General features: G+C 52.0%; 9 protein-coding genes across 9 annotated transcripts; 4 read left to right on the top strand and 5 right to left on the bottom strand.

The window, feature by feature from the left end:
* Window positions 1-1,266: 1,266 nt before the first annotated feature.
* COCVIDRAFT_34061 (hypothetical protein) lies at window positions 1,267-2,301 on the top strand (the record flags this gene model as incomplete). Its single annotated transcript, XM_014705545.1, has 1 exon — window positions 1,267-2,301. One exon carries the CDS (start codon window positions 1,267-1,269, stop codon window positions 2,299-2,301), a length of 1,035 nt encoding a protein of 344 aa, XP_014561031.1.
* Window positions 2,302-2,729: 428 nt separating this feature from the next.
* On the bottom strand, window positions 2,730-4,025 carry COCVIDRAFT_12422 (hypothetical protein; the record flags this gene model as incomplete). The annotated part of the gene is made up of 1 exon (XM_014705426.1): window positions 2,730-4,025. The coding sequence occupies one exon, from the start codon at window positions 4,023-4,025 to the stop codon at window positions 2,730-2,732; it is 1,296 nt and encodes a 431-aa protein (XP_014560912.1).
* Window positions 4,026-4,308: 283 nt separating this feature from the next.
* COCVIDRAFT_34059 (hypothetical protein) lies at window positions 4,309-5,667 on the top strand (the record flags this gene model as incomplete). The annotated part of the gene is made up of 1 exon (XM_014705544.1): window positions 4,309-5,667. One exon carries the CDS (start codon window positions 4,309-4,311, stop codon window positions 5,665-5,667), a length of 1,359 nt encoding a protein of 452 aa, XP_014561030.1.
* A 1,003-nt stretch (window positions 5,668-6,670) lies between these two features.
* COCVIDRAFT_87926 (hypothetical protein) lies at window positions 6,671-10,510 on the bottom strand (the record flags this gene model as incomplete). Its single annotated transcript, XM_014705543.1, has 2 exons — window positions 6,671-7,306; window positions 7,340-10,510. The coding sequence occupies 2 exons, from the start codon at window positions 10,508-10,510 to the stop codon at window positions 6,671-6,673; spliced, it is 3,807 nt and encodes a 1,268-aa protein (XP_014561029.1).
* A 212-nt stretch (window positions 10,511-10,722) lies between these two features.
* On the top strand, window positions 10,723-13,609 carry COCVIDRAFT_12419 (hypothetical protein; the record flags this gene model as incomplete). The annotated part of the gene is made up of 3 exons (XM_014705425.1): window positions 10,723-10,736; window positions 10,784-10,935; window positions 10,971-13,609. The coding sequence occupies 3 exons, from the start codon at window positions 10,723-10,725 to the stop codon at window positions 13,607-13,609; spliced, it is 2,805 nt and encodes a 934-aa protein (XP_014560911.1).
* A 291-nt stretch (window positions 13,610-13,900) lies between these two features.
* On the top strand, window positions 13,901-14,068 carry COCVIDRAFT_87729 (hypothetical protein; the record flags this gene model as incomplete). The annotated part of the gene is made up of 1 exon (XM_014705542.1): window positions 13,901-14,068. A coding segment is annotated over one exon (168 nt), but the record flags the coding sequence as incomplete, so codon positions are not given.
* Window positions 14,069-14,409: 341 nt separating this feature from the next.
* Window positions 14,410-15,228, bottom strand: COCVIDRAFT_87850 (hypothetical protein; the record flags this gene model as incomplete). Its single annotated transcript, XM_014705541.1, has 1 exon — window positions 14,410-15,228. One exon carries the CDS (start codon window positions 15,226-15,228, stop codon window positions 14,410-14,412), a length of 819 nt encoding a protein of 272 aa, XP_014561027.1.
* A 1,101-nt stretch (window positions 15,229-16,329) lies between these two features.
* On the bottom strand, window positions 16,330-17,294 carry COCVIDRAFT_87959 (hypothetical protein; the record flags this gene model as incomplete). Its single annotated transcript, XM_014705540.1, has 2 exons — window positions 16,330-17,060; window positions 17,117-17,294. 2 exons carry the CDS (start codon window positions 17,292-17,294, stop codon window positions 16,330-16,332), a joined length of 909 nt encoding a protein of 302 aa, XP_014561026.1.
* Window positions 17,295-18,349: 1,055 nt separating this feature from the next.
* COCVIDRAFT_87987 (hypothetical protein) lies at window positions 18,350-19,103 on the bottom strand (the record flags this gene model as incomplete). Its single annotated transcript, XM_014705539.1, has 3 exons — window positions 18,350-18,641; window positions 18,691-18,903; window positions 18,955-19,103. The coding sequence occupies 3 exons, from the start codon at window positions 19,101-19,103 to the stop codon at window positions 18,350-18,352; spliced, it is 654 nt and encodes a 217-aa protein (XP_014561025.1).
* Between the last annotated feature and the right edge of the window lie 59 nt (window positions 19,104-19,162).

The following is a 19,162-nucleotide window of genomic DNA, read 5'->3' as shown; positions in this document are numbered from 1 at the left end:
GAAAGAAAGATCAACCTGAGCGTTTGTGGGAGGTTGTAGCACAGTGCCGTGCCGCTTGTCTAGTAGCGACTGCCAGACGCCGGTGTTTCGTGGGTTGCGCAGATTTCAGGTGGCCCAGTAGAGATATAGCGGCGCAGTCTGCGACAAACACAAAGTGAGGGCGAGCTGACTTTATGTAGGTGACGTCAAAGAGCCCTGGTTGTGCCAGCAAGCAAACACTGGAGAAGGCGGACTGGGCAATCGCGAGCAGGATTGCCACTACCGGGTAACTTGAGGGGACGAAAATCACCTCTACGGTTGTGGTAAAACAGTCTTGAAGTTGGCCTTGTTGCTCTGCAAGAGGCTATAAAGAGGAAAAAGAGTAGAAGTGAGCGTCACAAAAGGCTGGCCAAAGTCGTGGTAGGAAGAGAATCACAAGGGCAAAGCGAGAAGAAGGTGATGGCGGAAGAGGAGGAGGAGAATGCGGAGCGGGCACAAAACAAAGACTAACTGTTCACCTCTCTCCCGACAAATATGGCCTAACAGAGACTTGGCAAGGCTCCATGGCGGTGCTGCAGAGCTGCCTGGCAGACGGTCAACGAGAATAGTAATAGTCCCTGGGTTGGGGGGCTCTGATGCCTGGAGATGTGGAGCCTGTGGCTGAGGCCCCCGCAGTCTAGAGTGGAGCTCTCCTACTCACGACTGCCTACTCACCGTTCCTCGCCATTTCTCTGGTCATTGGCCAAACACCAATTGCCATCATCGCGAGAGGCATTCGAATGGTGTGCACGAGAGAAAGACAAGTCTCTCGATAAAGACCAGGGTGCCGTCATCTTGGAGCTTGAAATAGCGCGCCCCTCCCCCACTTTTTTAGGTCCGGGAACGAAGCTTCATCGGCCACTCTTAGTATACAGTTCGTAAAGGCGGGAAATCAAAAAGCGGTCATCTCCCACCAACACTTGCTAATAATAACATAAGATATTAATAATATCATGTGTCTTTTTTTTAAGTGAGAAATGTAGATTCTAATATATATGTTATCTGCTTAGAGTATCTACTTACGCGTAGTAGAGTTATAGTTACTTAAGAAATAAGTAGGTGCTATTTTAGCTCTGTTTTTAGGTGGGTTTGGGGTAGTTTTGCCCTGCTAGGAGGGGCCACTATTTTCCGGTCTTACCGGTTGCATATGAGGGCCAAGTGCAAGGAAGGGTTCCGAGCGTTCGGTACTGCTTCCAGCCCTATCTTGGGACGTCTGCAATACCTTCCCTCCGTACCTCGGCGTCCACCATGGCCGTCTTCCAGGAAAAGCCGGGAACGGCAGCGGCCAAGTCGACACATGTATCCGATCCCGCTCTGGATCCATTCCTCCAATCGCAATTCGACCCCACCGACTACCTCAATGCCACGCTCCCCTCGCTATCGCTAAGCTCAAGATCAAAGACAGGCAATGCCGCCTCGCTGGCTGACCTCTCCTCCCAGACCCAAGACCTCCTCTCACAACTCAACGCACATACGACCCGGTTATCTGCCATACTCACGCAATTGACCGATGACATACTGCGGACTGGCGGGCGGCTGGCTTATGAGGTCGAGGTATTGCGGGGAGAGGCAGTCAGCCTCACAGAGACCCTAACGGATGGTCTAAAGAACGACGTTGAGAAGTTTCTGCCAGGTGGAATCACTCTGAAAGCAGACCCTATAGAAGGAGAACCTGGAAGCCCTGCGCCAGCACAAACAGAAGCCCCCAGCGAAGCATTCCCAGCGCTCGTAGAACCCGAAGACACCACGCCCGAATACATCTCCGACCTTCGCACCCTGACCACGGTCCGCTCGCGCCTTGAGAATGTCATCAAGGTTTTCGGAGAAGCCATGCACTGGACGATCCCTCCTAGCGAGGTATCCCTAGGCGCCTCCCTAATCAGCGTCTCTGCCCCCGAGCCCGGCACCGACAGCGCCTCCCGCGAGCAAAAAGGCAAAGAATTCGCCGCCTCGCTCCGCTCCGAGATTGCCGACCTCATCACAGGCGATCCAGAAGGCGGCATGCACAAGGCCGAGGTGCGCATACAAGCGCTGAGAGATCTCGCTCAGGTATGGAAGGGCACAGCCGAAGAAAAAGCAAGAACAAAGTTCATCGACGGCTTGGTGAAGCTGGCAGAGGACAAGCAGCGCGAGCTGGACAGGGAAAGGGAAAAGAATAAGGATCGAGGCCAGCAGAAGCCAGCTCGTAGCTCTAGTGTCTCAAAGTCACAGCCGCAGCCTCCACAGCAAAGAACCGGGGGCTTTCTGGAAAATCTGCAGAGAATACGAGGCTTTGTGGAATAATACATGCTTTGCTCAATCCATTTACATTGCGAAGCACATCACGTGATCACGCGTCATCGTGCCCTCAACTATCAACACGTCTTTTAATCTGCCCCTCTTTCTCAATGGCATCTAGCAATGGCTCGAATATAAACATCATTCATCTTCATCTGTCGTTATGCTATCCGGGACAAGAACAAAAATCGCCATTGAGTTCATACAAGCAATAAAACTAGGTGTATCTCCCAGCTATTCCTAGGCTTAGACGGTTGCCCCGCAGCAAGGGCGGAACGTGGCACCCCAAATCAAAGACCAACAAAAAAACACTAAGCAGCCGTAAAATTAAACGTATGCGGATCGCAACGTGCCCAAAACGCCCATTCTGATGTCGGGGTATCTCAATGACCAAACTCCCATGTGCTCCAATCCTAACCAAATGCCCATCAAACTCAGATTGTGGGGATGCCCTCGAGAACAGCCATAGCACGTTGACCCTCTGCCTCGAATGCCAGTATCTGTTGTTCGCAGGCCATGCGGAGTTTTTCTTCGCCCCTCTTTGCGTTATGCAGAACCCATTGTTCAATCGTCATGCGCTTCTCTTCGTCTGTCAGGCTAGCCATAACGTATTCGTAAAGTTCTTCAGGCGTCATGTCTGCTGTCTGAACGTTGTCCAGACCAGAATCAGCAAGGATTTCGCTGAGATAACCGTGGGCCTCTTCCTGAGATGTGATTACGGCATCAACGTCGGCAGGCTTCCAGTTGATGGGTTCTGGTATGTCATCTGCTTCACTCATCATAGGCGGTGTCCTCTTGGGTGTTCCGACTGCTAGGTCCGCCGGCAGGCTCGACATGTCAAAGTCGTCCATGACAGTGTCCCTGATTCCGGTCGGTGTCTTCTTAGGCGTTCCCACAGGAAGATCGCTAGGGAAACTTTCAATGCTCGAGGATCGCACACGTTTCGGCGCAGGCTGGATGACTTCAGAGTACTCGGTTTCCTCAACTGCCTCGCTCGTCCGCTTCTTGCCACGTGTGGCTCTCTTGCTTGCTGTAGATGCTGTTGACGAGCGGGTTGAGGCACGCTTAGCTTTGGAAGCACGCTTGGCTTTCTTGGGTGCTGGGGCGGGTTTGTAGAGTTCGGAGAGGACAAAGAAGAGACATTCAGGAGATCTTCGACGGTGCTCCTGCATAGGATCATCACCGATATCCCATGCGTCTAGTGCTAGAGAGCAGTATGGGCAGGTAACGCCATCGGGTGTGTCTGTTGCAGGGTCGTAGAACCAGCCGGCGTCCACCATTTGGTCGACACTGGGGTAGCCAGCTGCGACGTCGAGTGGCCACATATCGCCAAAGGTTGAGCGGCGTGCTGCCACCATGGCTTCTGAGGTCGGGTCATCTTCAGTCCTGCCAGGATCGCCCGCACGGAGACGGATACAGGCGATTGTTGCGAAGCCACAGCTTGGGGAATGTGTTGAGTGTTCGTATGCAGGAACGTCCGCTTCCTCCCAGCCGTCTAGTTGGCACTCGCAGCTGAAGCATTGTACGTTGTCGGGGCTCGTAGAGGTAGGCTTCCATACAAAACCGGCATACGCCAGATCCTGTGCCGAGGGTGCTGTAAGGGGCCATGAAGCCTTTGATTTTGTTCCTGCCTTTTTAGATCTGTTGCTTGTACGTCGTCCCTTGCCTGTCGTAGCTGCTCCCTCAAAGGTGGCTAGACGCGCCTGGTAAGAAGCCAGGGACGCATCCATGGCGTTAGTAGGAGTGATGGTAGTTGTGGAAAGTTTTGAGTTTTGAGTGTTGGTTTTGCTTTTTTACTCGGCTGGTTATAGAAGATAAAGATGTGTTTTGCAATACTGAATATTGCGAGTCTCGAGTGGTGTGTGCTGGGTGAGAATGGAGAAAGAAGTCGCGTCTCCAGACGCGGCAGGCCGACCACAAACATCTGATCCGCCAAGACATGTGGAGCAACAACACGCTTACGTCATCCGTTCGTTCACTTTGCGCGACTTGAGGCATTATCCTCCCAACAAGATGTATCGCCGCCAACCAACATTTCGGATAGCCTGGTGTAGAAGGCCTCTGGCGCAGGTCAATCGCCGCTTTATATCATCCGAGAAGACAACACCTACGGACACTCCCCATGCATTCCAATCGCTGCCACCAGACTGGGAAGATGAAGCTCCCTCGCTGTCGGACTTTACAGAGCTCCCGCATAAGGACTTTGGCAAAAATCAGTTGATGCAAACGAACGAAGACTTTAAACGGGCATTGCGAGGCATACTACGGAAATTCCCGCCAGTCACATACGCATTTGCCTACGGCTCTGGCGTCTTTCCTCAGTCGGCTGCGACAGCTTCGCGAACGACTCAATCGCCTCACCCGAACCCTCCCGATGCGATATTGAAATGGCAAAAAGGAGGTGGAAAGATGATTGATTTTATCCTGACGCCTCGCTTCTCTCAACACTTCCACTCGCTCAATCTACGCGAACACAGAGATCATTATTCATTTCTTGGATCGCTCGGCTCAGGAGTCGTCAGCCATGTACAGGAGAAGTACGGCGCAGGTGCTTACTTTAACCCGTATGTTATAGTGAACGGAACAATGATCAAATACGCCGTCGTCAACTACGAAACGCTCCTTCGCGACCTTACCGAGTGGGACACATTATACTTCGCCGGCCGCCTGCACAAGCCCGTTAAAATCCTCCACGAAGAGCCCAATCTCCGCGTCGCGAATCAACGCAATCTCCTCTCCGCCGTTCGATGTGCGCTTCTCTTGCTGCCTGAGAAGTTTACAGAGAAGGAACTATACTCTACAATCACAGGCTTGAGTTATCAAGGCGATCCGCGCATGCAGTATGGCAGCGAAAATCCCAAGAAGATCGACAACATCGTCACGCACCAGATACGAAACTTTCGATACCTCTACCACGATCTCATAATGTCGCTCCCGAATATCAGGTACGCCGACGAGTCTGTGATTCGAAAGCCGGATTGGATGGAGGACCCGGGGCTGGATCAGAAGATGTCCCAAGACCTGGACCCAGAGCGTCGCGCCAGTATGGTCCGGCGGTTGCCCAAGAAGTTCCGTGAAAAGGTGTACTTCCAGTACCGCGGCAAGTTTGGCATCTCAGGTCGCGAGTACCAGCAGATGCTGGAGGCAAGGAAGGACGAATCTTCGGGAGGAATCCTGAAGAAGCAGGTCGCCGGTGACTTTGATAGGCGAATAGCAGCTGAGAAGGACATCCCACAGATGGTAACCAAGGCGATCAACCAGACCGTCAAGTGGCCATCAACTGTGCAAACGCTCAAGGGACCCTTTACGGCGGGCCTATCAAAGTCATGGAGGTACTTGCAAGAAAAGCGGGAAAAGGCAAAAATGAAGTAAGATCCAATGTCGCAAGCACTTCCAGCCATTCTTATGGCATTAATGCGTTCGAGTATCAACAAAAGCGGATAGCAAGCGAGCGAGCACAAGGTCTTCTTTTTCTGCAGTCTTGCACTTGATGTATAATCGCATTAGCCGCCGTCGCGAAGTTCACGGGTCAGGCTTTGTATACGCGAAAATTAGAGTCATGCCGAATGTACAATTACCACATCAATACACGTAGCAATGCTCGACCTTATTGAATGCTTTTTCTGTGCTGCATGCAAAGTCTCCGAGTATCGATTGATGCAGTGCCTCGTATGTTGGCTGGTTAATGACTCAGTCATGCATATGATTTCCCACAATGCTCCACTTTTTCCACTTTAGATTTTCACTATCTATCGGCGTTCCCAACAATTCTACTCCAATCTGAGTACAGGTCGATTGTTCTGTAGATACAATAGATCTAATTTCAAGATTAGTCATCACAACAACCTCAACCACCCACAATACGGCTCAATGGTCTAGTCGTATGATTCCTGCTTTGGGTTTTCCAACCTATTCTGCAGGAGGTCCCGGGTTCAAATCCCGGTTGAGCCCATTAATCTTCTTTTTGCTCTTTGAATACGATGATGGGTGTGGAGATGGGGCAAGGTCACGCTTTGGGAACGTTCACAGGCAAATCTCGGTACTCTCCTAACACATACTACTCTTTTTGTTTTATTACGAAGACGGAATACTCCATATTTCCTATTGAGACAATATAATGGAATACTAATGTTCAGATCAACGAGTGATTTAATACGTGAAACAATATTAAGAAGACAGGTCAAGAAATAGAATGATAATAAATCAACATCGAGGTATCATGCCCAAATAGTAAAAACAGTCAGCCCAACCCTAGGAAAAACAAAATCAAAGAGTCAAGTATGAACAATCATCAATCAAATGGTATCCCCCGTCTCCAAGCCGCAAACGCCAGTCCATCAATCCTAAAAAGAGTAATCAGACATGGAAACTAAGCTCACCGCGGCGTCTGCGGCCACTCAATCTGCAATCCTCTAGAGCGATCAATCTCAAGCCCTGCCCGCTCATCTCTCCTCACACTCTCGCCCATGACAACAGTAGCAAGGCGCTGCAGTACGTCTTCGCCAGAGATCCAGTCGCCGCGCCTACCCGGTGCGCAATTGCCTACTTCTAGTTTCCTGCCTGTGACTTGCTCGTACTCGACTTCGCTCTTGAGGCTCATCAGGTCCATGAAGACGCTGCAGAGAACGACAAGCTCGGCGGTCATGACCATGCTGTAGCCCCAGGCATGGAACACGGCGCCGACGTAAGGTAGGTTGCCGTTGTCGGCGAGGAAGCGGCGGAGGAGGTAGCCGTTTGTGGTTGATAGTGGCGTGGGAGGGACGTTGAAAGGGCAGAAGAGTGCGGGATGTTTGAGGTGTGTGGTGTACAGTTTGTCGAGGGCTTTGTAATGTGTTCGTGTCCAAGGCTCGACTTTTGGCAACGGTGTCATCCGTGAGATGATAGGGTGTGGTTGTAGTTGAGATGAGCGCGAGGATGTTGGCTTGGCGCTCAATATCGAGGCGGCCTGTGCACGGGGTTGAGGATGGCCACTGGGGGTAGCATCTGATTCCTCCTCCTCCTCCTCCTCCTCCTCTTCTTCTTCTTCTTCTTCTTCTTCTTCTACTTCTTCGTCGTCGTCGCTAGAACTGCTTTCAGACGACAGTTCAATCACTTCCGGTTCCTTCGAACGCGCTGCGTTCTGCCGTGATTGTGGTACTGGTACATTGCCTGGGCGCTCTACTGTCTTAGAAAGCGGCGAAGGCTTTCGTGCAGAAAGCAGCCGCTGTTCGAACCGTCGCTGCATCTTCGGTGGGCTCGATGGCAGGTGACTAATGTCTTGATGTGTTCTGCTAGGCTCGGTAACCTCTGTAATCTCATTCAGACTTCGCTCTTGCGGTTCATAGGCGTCCAGGTACTCGTTGGCCTCCTCCCGCACACGTAAAATGGTGGAAGCAGTATTTCCTTCCATCTCCATTCGGAATTGTTGTTGGTCGGATGCTGCTGAGATTTTGCTGTCGCCATCAACGACCGTGTGAAACGGCGAGCTTTGCGCGAGTGGCAACGTAGACTCTTCATACTGCTGTACGGAGCTTGTAGAAATGTCACCACTGTGAAGCTCACGCCTCAAGGGACTGCTCTTCTTTGGCGAGTTCAGTAGTGCAGGGAAGCGAGGTGGCGTATCCAAGAATGGATTTAGTGTCGCTTTCGGGGGTGTCTTTTTCGTTTTTACGGGCGAAGGAGATTCTGGTACAAAACTGTCCCCCTGGTCAAGAAGCTCAGAGAGGCTTACCTTCTCTGCTTCTTGTCTTCTTGGCCGCCGCCTCTGGAACCGAGAAGGCCGCTTCTGGTCTGCAACATTGGGCGTGTTCGACTGGAAGAACATACCAGCGTCACTTTCTTCGCCTTCAGCGTTTGGCTCTTCGACTTGCATAGGCTGTTCATCGGGTTGTGCGGAATCAACTTTTTGGGCCTCTTTACTGCCCTCTGATGGTTGGACAGCTGCTGGCACTGAGCCTGCCGAGGCAGGCTCTTGCTGCGACTCCGTCTCATCAATGACTTTCCTGCGGCGCCAAGTCCGGGCAGCTCTTCCGCGAGCAGGCCTGACAACGCTGGCATCTGTGAATATATCGCGAGCTTCAGGGGAATTCTCTGCTGGAACTTCCTCTGGATTGATCGAGATAACTGAGCGACTAGCCTCCTCTTGCCAGATATCACCAAAGTCATCATGTTGGACTAGCTCTTCTGCAGGACCGGGAACCTCCTCTTGAACCTCATTCATAGCGGTGTCTTGTTGATCTTGGCTTTTGGCTGCGCGGGGTGGAGTGTCGGTTCGCCAACTCATTGCGGATTCGCTCCTCGCAGGGCTCAATGGTGCTGTGGTCGCCTCTTCAACGTCCAACGCTGGGTATTGGACGTCGCTCGCTGCAACTGCCGGTGCCACCGCTGTGACAACATGATCCTGGTCTTCGGGTGTAAGAAGACGCGATTGCTGATATTTTCGTTGCGTTCGGAACACACCTGCTTTCGGCCCTGCCGCAGATTGGCCCCTGATAGGGCTCGAGGGGCCAGGCACATTGTCCTCCTCTGTCTGATTTTGTGCAAGTTGCTCGCCAAGTCGCAAGCCTGCTTGAAGATCTTTACGTGTCCCTGAGCTGAAGCCACGGAACAAATCGTCCAATGAGCCTCGCTTTCCGTCGGGCGTCTTTTGTGAGGCATCTGGGGTGAGTCGTGTGGGGTCGAGAAGACCTTGTAAAGCTACACCGGCGGTAACTGCTCGGCCAAGTGTTGGAGATGGAGATTTGGTCAGAGCAGGCTGAACAGGATGCAGAGCAGGGGGTGCAGATGGAATCTCAGAGTCCATAGCGGGTGTGACATGACGCGCCAGTTTTGGACGCACTGTCTCGATGGACGCGGCTTCTAAAAAGGCCTTGCTTGTCGAGACGTGCTTTTCATGGGTTGAAGATTCAGAACCTGATGCTACGTGCGTAACTGGTCCCAAGTACTCGTTCCTGAGTGAGGATTTGGCCTTTGGAGCATTGGCCTGCACATCTCGAGGCTGTGTTGGGCTCGGTCGATTTGTGTTGCTCTTCAATGACTCGACAGATATCATGCTAAACGTCTCGCTATCCAACATCGTCGTGTCATCTGGCATCCTGGTGGTGCCTTCGTCAAAAGTGAAATGTTGACCCTGTGTTTCCTCCTCCTCCTCGTCTTCATAGTCTTGAGGATATTCGGGTGCACCATCATCACTAGTGGCATCGGCTGAATCACTCGATTGCGCCGAGGTCTCGCTTGGTGTAAGCACGTCTCCTTGGCCATCCTCTGTTCCACTCATGGGTTGGTTTTCGGGAAGATCGTTGTTGTCTTCATCTCCGCTGGCGGGCGTAAGTACATCACTGCCACTTTCCTCTTCATCGGATGCAATAACGGCCACCCTGTTTGCATGTGGTGTACCTCTGCGTGCGCGAACATTGTTCCTCGAATTGGTATGAGCTGGTGTGCCTAGGCTGGGAGACGGCTCTGATCGTGTAGGCGATGTTCGCAATGCATCATCCATGGTTTGATCATCGGGAGCTGCAAATCGCGCGTTCTTTTTCGAATTGTCTGGTTCGGCCTCGGTGCTTGGCAGAGGTGTCTCCTCGAACGTGGCTTGTAGGATAGCTTCGGCCTCCTCTGCAACGCTGGTCTCGTCATATTCAGTCGGTGACTGTACGCTCTTCCTCGGACGACCCCTTCGCTTCCTAGGTGGCACATCGGTATCGACATCGGCTGCGCTGGAATCGCCGCCTCGCACAATTTTGCTCGGCGAGCTGAATTCTGCAGGCCTCTTGATTGGTGTCCCTTTTCTCTTGGGCTTGGGCGTCAATCCAGTCTCAGACTTCCTGGGTCGGCCGCGGGGGCGCTTGACAGGAGACGACGCATCCGGGTCTTTTAGCGGTACAGTAGTCGTCTTTGTTCTTGTCACCCTCTTTACTGATGGTGATTCAGCATTTTCTCCGTCTTCCGGTTCAGCCTGGACGGTGACCTTGATGCGCCAAGGGCTTGCGCCGTTGCCTCGCGGTGTGCTCATGATCATAGACTTGGACGGCGACGAGAAGACGACCTCTGACGTCTCCAGCCGCCGGACCTGTTTCCTTGGCGAGGTGATCATGATGGGTTTCCGAGGACTGGATTTGCGGTGCGATGAGGTGATGTTTTCGTCGAAAGAAATGGCTAGCGGGTCCGGGCTTGAGTCGTTGCTGCGATCCGAGTAGGCACCCGGACTCGCCGTTGTGCTGCGACCGCGGGGCGCCATATTCAAGGGTCTCTGTGAGGATGGTGGGTGGAGGTTGTTAGTGCGATAGGGATGGCATGGTGGGGAATAAACGTGCATCCGTGGGCATGCGGGACGGGTGACGCGTTGTTGTCGTGGCAACAATCTAATCACGACACCAGTCCACGCGCTGGGCGCAACATCGCGAACAAGGCAGCCAGCTTGGAGATCAAAGGACATAGCATGGAGTCGCAATGGGTATCCATGGGTGAGTCGCGCATATTATGGGGTATATTCCAGTACTAACGCATGCAGAATCTACAAGGAAATCGGCCCTGGCACACGCATAGCGCTCTCCAAGCTCGCCGTCGAAAAGTTTGAAGAGACTGGCCGCCCACTGCGCATCGCTATTGATACGTCGATATGGCTTTTCCAGATCCAAGCTAGCAAAGGCAAGTCTTCTCAGGGTATGCGCATACCGTATGGTGCTGACTGCAGCTAGGCGGCACGAACCCTGCATTGCGAACATTTTACTACCGTCTCCTGCGCTTGATTTCTCTTGCTATCCATCCTGTCTTTGTCTTCGATGGACCCAACAAACCACCATTCAAGCGCAACAAGCGCACCGGTCCGACGGTCGCTTCCATCCCGGAGTTCCTTGCAAAACAGCTCTTGAAGCAGTTTGGATATCCCATACATCTTGCGCCAGGCGAGGCAGAAGCAGAGTGTGCACTGCTGCAAAGGGAAGGAATTGTCGATGCGGTTCTGAGTGAAGATGTGGACACGCTCATGTTTGGGAGCGGTGTCACTCTCCGAAATTGGTCTCCAGAGAAATCAGGAAAGACGCCAACTCATGTCAATGTATACGACGCTGTCGAAACCAAAAACGGGCCATCGGGACTGGATCGTGAGGGCATGATCTTGGTCGCGCTAATGAGTGGAGGAGACTATGTGCCAGAGGGAATACCTGGATGCGGCCCCAAGACTGCATGTGAGGCAGCCAAAGCAGGTTTTGGTGCCGACCTGTGCAAGATTCCACGAAACGACTCTAGAGCCATAGCCCAATGGAAGGAGCGACTGCAACACGAGTTGAAGACAAACGAAAGCAAGTTCTTTAAACGCAAACACGGCGCACTCAAGATCCCCGACGACTTCCCCCGACTCGATATTCTCGGATATTACACGCATCCCGCGATCTCGAACCAAGCAGGATTAGACAAGTTGCGTCGGTCCATCAATTGGGATCGGGATCTCGACTTTCCGGGTCTGCGCGAGTTTACCCAAGATGCTTTTGACTGGGCCAAACTCGAGGGTGCAAAGCACTTCATTCGCAGTCTAGCACCATCTCTTGTTGTGCGCCAACTGCGGATCCGCGCTGAACAGTCTAATCGCCTGCCCACTGACAATCTACGAGCCATACAAGAAGACGAATCAACGCTGATCAAAGGTCTTCACGGAAAAAGACAGCATGCCATTACCGACCATTGTACCGAGCTTCGCGTAAGCTTCACACCTGTCGAGTTGGTAAAGATTGATCTTAGCCAAGAGGATCCGGACGATGATGTAGAGGCCCCGCCGCCTAGTTCCCAACAGGATGTAGGAGATGAGGATCTAGACGAAGACGTGCCTTTGGACATGGAGGATGAGGGTCCTAAGAAACGTGGACCGACCAAATTTGACCCTGAAAAGCCGGCACGTATATGGGTCATGGAAACATTTGTCAAAGTCGGCGTGCCACTCACAGTTCAAGATTGGGAGGCTGGACGACAGGCAAAGCAGAAGCCTAGACGAACAGCATCGGTTCAGGATACTGGCACTGCCGCACCAAAAGCCAAGACAACCACAAGGCGGACAAGGACGACTAAAGATCAACCCCAAGTCCGAATAGAATCTTTTGCAAAGGTCACAAAACCTGGAGTGAGAGCTTCACGAGCACTTGTAAAAGCCCAAGAGAAGGCTGGAGATCTTCCAGCGCCATCATCACAGACTACTGCACCGGCTGAATACGAAGCGATTGACTTGTTATCCTCATCGCCAGTGAAGCCACGAATCCTAACACCACGACCACAACCGGAGCCTGAAAAGTCGCTCTCTCCAGTTCTAGAAGATTTGCCTCCAAGTGTAACTAAACGGAGAAGGCGAGCTCCAATTCAGCGTTCGAAAACGCTTCCTGCTGACACCAGCGAAGTCTTGGATCGGCCTTCCACACCTCCACTTTTGAGGACAATAGAAACCTTGGATTTAGCCGAGTCTCCAGTGCACCCTTCACCTTTGCAGCTACCAGCAAAGAAGGTCAGGACAAGAACATTGGAAGAGACGGCTGCAACCAGAGCATCTCGGGACTCGTCTGTACCAAAACAGACTACCTTAGATGCATGGCGAGCATCGGCAACACCAACCAAACAGCGAGGTATAACTCCTTTGTTTGGTGCAGCACCAGTCCCTGCGCCACCACAATTCCGTAAGCCATCGGAAGATGTGGAATCACTGGACTTGACGCTCTCCCCACCAAAGCGCCCAGAAGCCACACGACGTTCTCAAAAAGAGGTTACTAGTGAGCAGAGTCCTGTAGTATCATCGACAACACGGCCGCCATTGACGTCAATATCATCAAACACGTCTGCGAGCTCGACCTCATCAGTCTCCACTGTAGGGAAGAAGAAAAGCATTAAAGATGTTTTCCGCTCCAACCCGCCTCGCCGTACTTCGCCACGTCTCAGCAAAACGACATCAGCGCCCTCCAGTGTTGATACTATAGACCTCACGTCCCCTCGTCCTGCTGCAGCAAAATCACGGTCGACATCGCCACAAGCGGATGTGCTTGATCTGACAGAACACTCGTCACCCGTAGGGGGGTGTGATCCGGCGCCACAACCAACGGCTGCAACACGGACATCACCTCCAACGCGTTCATCACGGTCACCAAGCGAAGAAAAGTCGGTATCACCGCCCGCAGCATGGAAAGCCCAGAGCAAGAAGAAACGGGCTATCATTCTTAGAAAGAGTGTCGTAGGTGCCTGGGACTACGTCGATGTTGACAGCCCAGAGAAGCTGGCAGAGCAGACACCGGGGCCCTTGCTCAAAGGCAAAGACAGACGCAAGTGGAGAGAAAGCGCGGTAGAAGTCTTGGACTTGACGTAGAGCTGATTTTGTACGCGAGGTGGGGATGAGATGGAAACGCAGCATTGCTTCTTTGTTTGCTCTAACGAATACATGGTTACACGATGGGAAGCATGAGGTTGGAGTTTTTGTCGCGAGATATCAGTTTCAATTATATTATTCTTAATTTCTACGGTATATGTTCGACGAATTATTGATAGCCAAGTGAGTCGGTTGATAGTGATAGTTATTGGTCGAAAACACCAAGTAGATCGTTATGCTACTCCACAACTCGTATTCAACAAAGGATGACACATGGCGGGGTAACAGGCACACACTCCCCCTCGCTTACCTACCCCCTCTCACCACACTACCCCACTGTCCCATCCGATGACTCTTCAAGCGCTTCTCACTCCCCGTTTTTACTCGATTCATATATCAAAAATACGGGATCCTTTCCATCAATTCCAAGAGTCTCATAACTCCGGCCTGATGGTCTAGTGGTATGATTCCTGCTTTGGGAAGATTCAGATTCACGTCTGTTTATCAAGCCTATTCTGCAGGAGGCCCCGGGTGTAAGTTCACCCATTCAGATTCGCACAGCGAACGCAAGTATCTAACAGCGTTACAGTCGAATCCCGGTCAGGCCCCATCCTTTCTTTTTTGCTTATCTTTTGTACTCTGAGGTAGGGGTGATCTACTATGCTTTTGATATATTTTATTTTTTTTTCAGACTTGGTAAAGACTCATCAAACAAATCACGGATATACTACTGTATTTTTTGATTTGTTTATTTTACTCTCATGGTTGATGCTACTTGTCGCAACCCTAACCTACAACAACTACCAATACTTGTCCGTGATTAACTTGAGACCCGCCTCGTCAAAGACCCTCACGCCTCTCTCCTCAACCCTAGGTCTCGTCCGAAATGTCTTCTCCACCTCGCCCGTCTTCGCATTCACACCCTGATGCTCGTACTGCTCGCGCTTAACCAAACAGCCCTCAATCGCCCATTTCGGCACGGCCTCCTCATACCTAACCCCCTTATCCCTCAACATGAGCTCAATAAGCTCACCCGTCTTCTTCCCATGCAACTCAGCCGGCGTGTACAATGTGCGTGCAAACGACGACACGGCATTCCTCACCGCATCATTCCGACAGCGCCAGATGAGATTATTCAGGGCCTCGTGCACAGACGGCACGGGGAAGAATCTCGCGTCGAAATGCGCCGTGCCAAAGACAAGCTCCGTGTCGCCCTTGACGGGTGGATCGGGCATCTCACGTAACGCAAGCTCGAGGTGGCGGTTGAAGCGTACGGAACAGTAACTCGCGGCTAGACTGCAGAGTTTCTGCAGGCGCTCGTTGAAGGTTTGCACGCCGGAGGGGAAGACGAGGGTGATTTCGTCGGATTGCGTGTAGGCGAGGGTGGCTTGCGGGAAGAAGTGGAGGAGGTCGCTGCTGGTGCGGGTCATGGCGGTGTGGATGCGTGGGTCGAAGGGGCGTGAGAAGCGAGAGGTGAAGCGTGAGAAGCCGTGGCCGTCGAGACGGAGAATGATGGGTTGGTTGGTGGGGAGGATGTGGTCGGTGGATGCTTCGTAAGTGCGCATTCGGGATGCGAGGGAGGGGGGTTGAGATGCATCGGAGGATGGTGGAGGATCCATTGGGAGGGGAGTTTTGTATTATGTGTTTTTTTTGTTGGAGTTGTTTTATGGGATGATACAGAGTTTGATTGGTGTTGATGCCCGGAATTTGGGGGGCTGCTCTAGAGAATGCGCTTGGTGGTGATTGTATGTATGCACTAATCCTACAAGAATTATGAAAGCTGGGTATGAAGAACGAATATGTGGTATTGTTTTGGAGCAACTGAAGCTCTAGCAAAGAATTAGTCTACGCTGTACTTGTAAATGAAAGAGAATAAGAAACTTGCGGTTATATTATATGGCAGCTAAATCCTGAGTAGTCATATAGAGATACGACTCATCTGTATGACACCAAAGGTTAATGACGTCGCAGGTCTGTGCACGCTGTCCAGACACCCCTCGTAGAACCTATTCTTGCCAATCCAAATCCTCCGTTTCGATTTAGAGGGGAAACAGTGGAAACGCAGCCGGTATGGTGGGGGGTGGGGTGCTCAATTTGTTGTTTTGTGACTGGGGGCCATGCAAGCTAGAGTAGTGACTCGAATCGACGGTAGACTCATGAGGTGCCTAAGAATTTGAAATTATTCGATCTGACATCTTTTATAGTTTCTCTTTAGTAGCCGGGAGTTGAGCAGAAAATATATTTCGCTTCTTTCTACAACAGAGAGACCATAATGTTGCTGAAGTGGGGCTAAGGACACTAGCTCGGTATACGTGGTACTATGGTGTAAACCTGTGGGTCCCAGGATCTCCAGCTCGGCATTGCTAAAAGGAACAACAAACATGTCAAGAATGTGTCGCGTACAAAAAGAAGAAGAGGTTAAATGGCCACAACATAGGGAAAAAGGTCGCAGAGACTTAAGTCAAGTGTAAAGGCGACAGTTTGAATATGGGACGGCAGGGGGTTATTTTCGATTTTTGTCTATGATTTTGGTATTTATGTACTTTATCTGCATAGAAAAGTACGGAGTTCAATCTTTATATTCGCACATTTCCCCATATTTTATGTATTCCCTCGTTGATCAAAATATATTTCAAAATTGAGAAAAAGGTATCACAAAAATATTACATGTCATAATGTTGCGTACACTTCCTATTAGCCCATAGCCATCAGCGATTCTCTCAAGGCAAGCATGACAAGATAGGCTTGAGCTTGTTGATAATCTGAGTCTGGACAGCAGCATCATTCACAGTCGACTTGTCGTTTGCATCACCAGGGCTGATGGTAACATAGCAGTCCCTGCCCCTGAGCAGAATGACATCAGCCTCCCAGGGCAGGCGCGTGCTACCGCACCATTCTGCATCGCGGGAGCTAAAGACGCCAGTGTTGACGCGAGTAAAGATGAACTTGAACTGGCTGGGGTCGCTGCATCGGGAGTCGGAAACTTCGGGAAAGTTGACGTTCAGGAACGTGTTTGCGGGCAGGTACGGCTTGCCACTTTTGATGATGGTGCTGGTTACGTTAAGAGCGAGGTCGGCGTAGACTTTGCTGTAGAGAGGCGTGGGGGCGTTCCATGCAGTAGGCTCGCCACTCTTGCCTGAGAAGGCGATTGCTGGGATCTGGGCCGTCTTGACTGCGTAGACGGCGGCTCCAACGGTTCCAGAGAAGGGAAGTTGGACAGCAACATTGCTACCGACATTCGGTCCGGTTAGGGCAAGCTCAGGTTTGGCCCCGTTCCACAGGGCAGGCGCGGTAACGTCGATGCCCTGCTTGATGGATGTGACGGGAAACGAGTTGACGTAATTTAGGCGAGGATCTGTTGCGTTTGCGCCAGTTGGGGGGCTCCCGCCTGGGCAAGAGGCGTGGATGCAGCCATCGCTGTCGACAGTTGTCGGCGCCTTGTCGGACGACCCTTGAAAGGTCAGTATACATGGGTTGATGGTTGTGTATATATTTGCAGCTACACACCTGTACCCGACTGGTTCTCAGCCGGTCCGGAGAGCACCACCTGATGGCCTGCCGAGTTCAAGACATCGAAAAAGGTGCGGAGGTTAATTTCTGACCAGCCGTCGTCGTTGGACTGGACGATGCGTACTGCTTGGGCGAGTGGCGCCGTAGCGGCGGCGAGCAAGAAAAACGAGCGCATCTTGGTGGATAGAACGAATGAGTGGAGCAGAGCGAGCGTCACCGGGCCAAGGAGGTCGGGAGAGTGGCAAGACAAAAGAGCGTGCTGGAGGCAAACAGCCGTAGCTCGAGGACTACTTACAGATATATAGTATCCCTATCACGATTTATCCCATGGGGTATAACGTCGCATTCAATGATCAGCCACTAACGACTCAAGGCCATCATGCGGACTAAAAGTAAACACGGCTTGGGAACACAGCCCAGGACAGGCACAGGCTCATGGCAACGTGCCGGGAGAAGCAATGTGATTGCTCGGGGCATAAATGAACAAGGCTGCGACATGGTGGAGAGAACGGCTTTCGTGCTGTGAGTGGGTGTTGACCTCCGAGCTGGAAACATTTCCAAGCAGCGTCGCCTCTGGACTAGTCGTAGCGTCTCGGCGCCAGTCACTTGAATCGGTAACTACACCCGCCTGCGACTTGCACGTGTGTTGATACCGACACTTTATTCACGCTCTACTTCACTCGTACCACCACGTCGGGTATTGGAATGATTTTCTTTCAACTATACATTACGTCCTCCGCGAGGCCTGATCTTTTACTCCTGCCACATCTGATCATCTCCCGCCGGTTGCGCATGGATCTGACGGGCCGCTCCCCACAAAATTTGAGGCGAAGCAGAAGGAGCCAAGGCCCTTGAACTTTGTACCTTATGCCCAAGCCCAGGCTTATAGCACGCAAAAATGCATATCATACCACTCCGTGGCGTAGGCGGAAGAAAAAAACGCGAGTAAGTTGTACGCGTCTCAGAAACCCAGGACATGCCACGCACGAGCCACGAGCTTGTTTGCCCTGCCACCATCGCCCGCCGGAATCGTCTCGTCGCACCAGTCAAGAATCGCACGACATGGCCAGACAGTATATAGAGATAGTGGATTTCCAGTCATCGTGATTCGCTCGCGTTACCTCCTCGCACAAGCTACTGGCATCTCGGCATAGACTACACCGCCCTATTTATATGTAATTGCGCCGATTCGCCGAAACAACTTGGTCGTTGTGGATTTGCAGGACTCTCTCAAACAATGTGAGCAGGCTTCATGGGCTGCTGGTGGTAATAGTCGCCTGCAGCACCGGCCTGGTATGGAGGAGCAGCAGCATATTGATCGTGCGCATCTGCGGGTGGGTGTGTCTGCGAATGGTATGCGGTATTTTGATGGTTATCGGGCGCGCCAAAGTAGGGAGTGCCGTGCAAGTCGGTAGCAGGCATGGCTGGGTTGTGGGCGGGCGCATAGTGGCCTCGCTGGGCTGCGGCTTTTGCGCGACGGTGGCCGATGACTGAGTAGATGAGGAGACCAAGGAACGTGAGGCTACAACGAGTCAGCACAGCGAATTGCCATGTTACCAGCTCAGACGTACAAGACAAAGACGCTGAAGCCGATTCCGACGGGGCTTGCGCCATGGCCAATTGCTACAAAGTCGACAATCAGAACTCCGGCCCAGAAGCCAGTCTGGAAACAGTTCATGGTTAGGAAGGTGCCCGGCTTAAGCTTATCCCGAAGGAAGAGAAGGATGGCGAGCACATCAATCAACAGCACAATGACCATGAAGAGAATGAAGAGGACGACAGTGCTGCTTGCTGTTAGTCTACGAGCGTGCGCATGAGCAACTGCATAGGCGTACCCAGGTCCTGGCTCAGTAAAGTCCTTGAGATCTTTCAGCGTGCGTAGGGTGTAGGCGAATATGGCGATGATGAATATCATGAGACATATTCGCACAATCCAGAAGGGCACGAGGATGCGCTTCTTCCAGAGGCCTTGTCCTTGCTCCATGTTGCGTAGGGCGGGGGATCCAGAATGGGGAGGTTGAAGAGGGTATTAGTTGCGGTCAC

Source organism: Bipolaris victoriae (genome assembly GCF_000527765.1).
Source record: "Bipolaris victoriae FI3 unplaced genomic scaffold scaffold_8, whole genome shotgun sequence".
NCBI classification, from domain to species: Eukaryota; Fungi; Ascomycota; class Dothideomycetes; order Pleosporales; family Pleosporaceae; genus Bipolaris; species Bipolaris victoriae.
Note: the sequence above shows the minus strand (reverse complement) of the source record. Positions and strands in the feature narration are given on the sequence as shown.